The 5905-nt window shown below is 33.4% G+C and overlaps 1 protein-coding gene across 1 annotated transcript; it reads left to right on the top strand.

Annotated features, from left to right (window-relative positions):
* The first annotated feature begins 1015 nt into the window (after positions 1-1015).
* LOC103490373 (transcription factor bHLH63-like) lies at positions 1016-4502 on the top strand. Its single transcript, XM_008449863.3, has 7 exons — positions 1016-2116; positions 2272-2529; positions 2640-2774; positions 2877-2948; positions 3056-3280; positions 3383-3488; positions 4234-4502. Exons 1-7 carry the CDS (start codon positions 1586-1588, stop codon positions 4269-4271), a joined length of 1365 nt encoding a protein of 454 aa, XP_008448085.2. The 5' UTR covers positions 1016-1585; the 3' UTR covers positions 4272-4502.
* Positions 4503-5905: the final 1403 nt, after the last annotated feature.

Raw genomic sequence — 5905 nt, 5'->3', positions numbered from 1 at the left:
TGATTAATTAATCGTTGGTTGATTGAAACATTTTTTGTATTTTTCATTATGGGCCGATGGGCTTTTTCCGTTTTCAAAAGCGTTCTATATAATGTAAATATTTTTTTCGATTTGTTATATTCAAGAATACAAAGATTGTTTAGATATCATTTTGGTATTATCTAAATGATAGTTCACCATGGTCAACACGATCGTTTAAATTTGAAGCCATATTTCCATTGTTTAAATTTGAAGCCATATTTTCATTGTTTAAAAAGAACTACACGATCATATTGATATGATCTAAACAACCCTTATTATAGTCAATACAATTGTTTAGCATAGTTAACATGATCGTTTAGATTTCAAGCCATTTTTTCATTGTTTAAAAAGTACTACACAATCATGTGAATATAATCTAAACGATTGCTTACCATAGTCAACATAATTGTTTAGCATGGTCAACACGATCGTTTAAAATTGAAGCCTTTTTTCCCATTGTTAAAAAGAACTACATGATCGTGTATCATACCTAAACAATTGCAGATCATTCGTATAGATTATAGTACATGATCATTTAGAAGAAGATTACTCACGCACACATGTGGTTGATTAATCGCATGATGACTGAGGTATTTTTGATATTTTCCATCGTGGGCCTGAGCTTTTTCTGTTTTCGAAATTGTTCTATAAAATATAAATATTTTACCGATTTGTTATATATTTTTCTGAAACCCCTATATCGAACACAATCTATATCAAAACTTGAATAATAAAAGAAAAAAATAGGATTTAATATATACATATTTCTTGCTATACTCGAAAATTTCAAGAACTCCCTACTAATTTTGTAAAGTTTTAGAATGTTATTTTTTTTAAAAAAAAAATTTGCAACTATATCCCTATTATTTAACAGATAAAAATTGTATAAACATTAGAAGAAAAAAAGAGAAAACAAAGTTACAATATAGGCAAATGGCAGGGGAGCGATAACAAAAATCTGTTATCTTTCTTCTTTATATATTTTTGGCATTTCATTCCATCTCATAATTTAGCGGAACCCCGTTGGAGTTTGGAGGTCTGTAACTATGAGACTCCGTTTTATCTCTGCTTTCGTACTCCGGACATGCTCACGTGGCAGTCATGTCAGTCTGCCCCACCCCCCACGGCCTATGGTTATGGCTTCATTCCACACCTCTCTCTCTCCATTCCCCACTCTCTTTCTCTCTAAACCAATAATTCCGGCCACTTCTTCTCACTCTCCGGCCAACTTTTTCCCCTTTATATATACCCTACCCTTTTCTCTCTCTCTTCCCTTCTCTATAATCAATCTCTCAGACTCCTCGTGTGTTTGTTGTGAGATTTCACACTACAATCTTCAATCTTTAATCTTCCCCTTTCCTCTCTCCTCTTTCTTCTTTTCTTTCCTCTTTCTTCTTTTCTTCCTCTTCTTCTTTCATGGTTTTGAGGGTTATAGTGTATCTAAGCAGGAGGCAAGAGACCTTTATTTGGTTCTTGTTGGTGGGATTTCTTTGGAATTTGAGAATTTCTCTGTTTTTCTGAAGCGGAGTTCTGTTTTTTTTTTTTTAATCTTTTTGTTCTAAGAATGATGAACAGAGCATTGCCGGAGATGTTGCACTGTTTGAACACTAACGGGAACTGTTCTGATACACTCAGCGTTCTTGAGAGGCAGAGAGCTCGTTTGAAATGGCAGCAGGATCAGCTTTTCCAGCAGCCGCTAAATCAGAGCTGTTTCAATAGAGCTGACTACGGCGGTGGATTTCCGCCGCCGGTTTCAGTTCCAGTGGATCATCTTACAGGGTTTCCAGGGTACATGAGTGGCGGCGGCGGCGGCGGTGGTGGATTGGCACATGTGGAGATGGTAATGGGGGCAGTGAAGCCTGACCCTGGGTTGGAAGATGGGTGGTCCGAAATGGGGAAGTTTGATCCTTCTTTGTTGTTGAATGCCACTGCTTGTGAGCTTAATTCTTCTCTCTCTAGAACCTCCAGCTGCCTGCCGGTGGTGGCTCCGACGGCGGCGGAGAAGATGGGGTCCGTGGCTGGAAGAGAGAGCTTCAAGAAAAGGAAAGCTGAGAAAGCTCACAACACTACCACCACCAACAACAGCAATAACAAGGCAAGTTTGTATAATATGATCTCTCTCTGTTTCAAAACTTTTCTCTATCGTTTCCTTTTGTAGACACAAAAAACAACTCTAAAACTTCAAACCCAGATGAGAAAAATGGCTAAAAGTGTCAAGAAGTTTAAACTAAATCAATGGTGGATTTGCAGGTGACGGTGGAAGAAGATGAGAACAACAGCAAGGAGAAGAGGATCAAAACAAGTTCAGAAGGAGAATTATCCAAAACTACAGATCAAAACGGCACCAAAAACAACTCAACCATCACAACCACAACAAACAACAACAGAGAAACTTCAGCTGATACATCAAAAGAAAACTCTAAAGCTTCAGAAGTTCAAAAGCCTGATTACATTCATGTCAGAGCTCGTCGTGGCCAAGCCACTGATAGCCATAGCTTAGCTGAAAGAGTAAGCTAAAAGATCACCCAATTTCCTTCCTTCTTTGATTTGTTTGTTTCTTGAGATCGATTTGGGGGATTCTCTTTCTAACTAATCAAGTTATTTATGGTTTTGTGTAGGCTAGAAGGGAAAAAATCAGTGAGAGAATGAAGTACTTGCAAGATTTAGTACCAGGATGCAATAAAATCACTGGAAAAGCTGGAATGCTGGATGAGATCATAAACTATGTTCAATCTCTTCAAAGACAAGTTGAGGTAAAATTAAAAATAAGAATTTCTCAATCTATAACCTTGTAAACACCGAAAAAAAACTTGACCTGAAATTCAAAATCGTCTCTGTGGCATTTTCACAAACAGTTCTTGTCCATGAAGTTAGCTGCAGTTAATCCAAGGTTGGACTTCAATGTCGACGATCTCTTCAACAAAGAGGTAACAAAACAAAATAATTTCAAATTTCCAAAACTCAATTAATTAGATTAAAATCAAGAAGAACAACTAGAACCTAAAATTTTCCCGGGAAACAAACAAACACACAGGTTTTCCCTCCATCTTGCACCGCAGCAAATTTCCCGGCAATCGGCGGAATGTCATCGGAAATGACAGATCCTTCTTCTTACTTGCAATTCAATCCAAATAATCAACAAATGGACTCGTGTTGTGGGTTAGAAATGGGAATCAATACCTCCCATGTCGCTCTTCGAAGAACAATCAGCGCCCCTGTTTCTTTCCCCGAAAATTTCCTCGATTCATCTTGCCTCACGGTAAGTTCTTCATCATTTTTCTTCAATTTCCGCCCATTTTCGATTTAGTTCCGATCGTTTAGAGTTCCTAATAACTACAAATCAATCAATAAATCAATGCAGCAATTTCAACCCTCTTCAGGGTGGGATGTGGATTTGCAGAATATGTACAATGTGGGTTTCGATCAAGGAAGGTCATCAAACGCCTTCTCATCTCAACCATACACAGGTAAAGATAAAATTGAACTGTGTAGTCAATTATCCTTCTTCTTCTTCTTCCTCTTTTTTCTATTGAGACTAGAGAATGAAATTCAAAGTAATGTAGAATGTGGATATTTAAAATTGATGATTGAGACATTCCTATGGTCCCCTTTATCAATTAATTATTTTTTTTCTTTTAAAAAATGTATGATCATAAGTTTTAAGAAAAAAAAATTACTCTACAATTGAGTAAGTCGCGCAGCTAAGGGTTTTTTTTTTTTTTTTTATCTACTTAATGATGGTTTTGAAATGCCAGAAGAATGAAAGGGATTTTTTTCTTGTAATGCCATTACAAATTTTCCACCAATTTTGAACTCTTTTTTCGGAATAGTTGTCCACCACTTACAATAGTGCACAACCCCATGTTTGACTTATCTTTTCAAAGTTAACGTTTTCACTTCGTGGTAAAATTTACAAGGTTGTTTTTTATCGTAAAAAGTATATTCATGTCAACGACATGATGCGTATCTATGAAACAAACGAGATTGATAGGGTGGTGAATAGTAAATTTATAGGGACAATAATCTTGACCTTTAGAAAAACAAATTTCAAAATAATGTTGTTGTAAGTAGACTTTGATTATTGTAGACTTTGTATATTGTATATTTGTTTATTGAGGAGACATTTTTGTAGGTAAAAGAAAGTTTATTATTGTGTTTCGTTAGATGGTTGATGATTCAAGAATTAAATGTAGGTTGAAATTTGTTTTGTAGGTTCAATTGAAGCAGGCAATATAAAGATGGAAATGTGAAGTAGTAGGTAGCTAGACCCTAGATCCCCCATCCATCTTCACTCTTTCATGAGATCCAATCCAAAATATTAGTTTCTTATTTGCTTTCACTTCCATATCTATATATATATTCTTTTTTATTTTCAAAAAGTATATATATAACTAGATCAATCATATAATTATATACATATATATATTGTATGTGTATACATCCGGCTCAATTTGAATAAGAGTAACAAAACTTAACCACAATATTCTTCTACTGATGCCATCAACTTTAACTCTAACCGATAAAAAGCAATGCTAAAATTCCTTATAACCCTTCCATGGTCGTAGACTTTTCTCCGATGCTCATTCATTTGTAATATATGAAAACTCGAGAATGCAAATGTGTAATTTAATATAGGTCAATGTTCTACGGTGTAAACAAAACGTTGGTTTCATGCTTAATAGAATTCAAGACATTTGGTATTAACACAACTAAATCTGAGTCGTTTTCTTTAAATATCTTTCAATTCCTTTAGTTGTTTCTCTAACTAATAATATTAATTTGGAGCCCAAAGTGAGCACTACATATTCAAAGGACATAAACTATTGTGTTAAATAACAATAAGGTCTATGTTTCGAATCATCCACTTCTATTTGTACTTAAATAAATAATGTTGTTTGGACAATATTTAATACTCAAATGGAAGAACCATAGATGAAATATATGTTTAAGAAATATTAGAAGTGTATGAATTAAATTTAACATTGGAACGTATAAGAACTAAAATTAATGAAACAAAGTTTAAAGTATAGAAAAACATAATTGTATTTAAAACATTTTTTTTAAAGCTCATTCAACTTTTGAACGCTGCAAACTTGAATCTCATATCCCTATTAGTAGAAGACATACCTAAGTAGTTGACCATCTATTTCTTAAGTTGAATTGGTTTTGTAAAATTATCAAAAATTGAATTAGTCATCTTAAGTTCGTTCTCTAACATTATTATTTTTCTTTTTGTAATGACTCAAACCATGGACACAAAACGTTTATTACAATTACTTCACTCAGCTATGAACAAAAGATCTCTCAAAACAAACTAAATTCAACGATAGAAGACAACATGATAATAACTATATTAAATAACAAATTGAGATGAGGATTAAAAAGAACCAATTCTTCATGAAAATGAAAAATAACAGTCCCCTTTTAATGTACCATAACTTTTACCCAATATTTATAGTTAAAATAATGTTATCCAAAACATATCAAATTAATGAATAAATGAATATTAGTGTCCCATGAAAGGCATGGGACAATAGACCTTTATTTGAAAATGTCAACAATATTTGACAATGATATATGCATAAAATTGATTGAGAGATCATGCTAAAAATTGCTAGGCTTTGATTATGATATGTTAATAATAACATTCATGTGTTAGGATATTATTTAGTTAAATTAAGTTTGAGAACAAACAAACGATATTTTTTTGACTTGGAAGCAGCTCTTGACATAAAATATTTTCCAATTCTATAAGGAAAGCATATACATACCTTTGTTAATACAAGTTTGTAAATATTTGTAAAGTTTATGTATAATAAAAAAAATATTTTCAAGTTTATACTCAAAACACCTCTTCCAATGTCTAATATTTTATTTTCAAATT

The sequence above is a fragment of the Cucumis melo genome, chromosome 1 (assembly GCF_025177605.1).
Source record: "Cucumis melo cultivar AY chromosome 1, USDA_Cmelo_AY_1.0, whole genome shotgun sequence".
NCBI classification, from domain to species: Eukaryota; Viridiplantae; Streptophyta; class Magnoliopsida; order Cucurbitales; family Cucurbitaceae; genus Cucumis; species Cucumis melo.
Note: the sequence above shows the minus strand (reverse complement) of the source record. Positions and strands in the feature narration are given on the sequence as shown.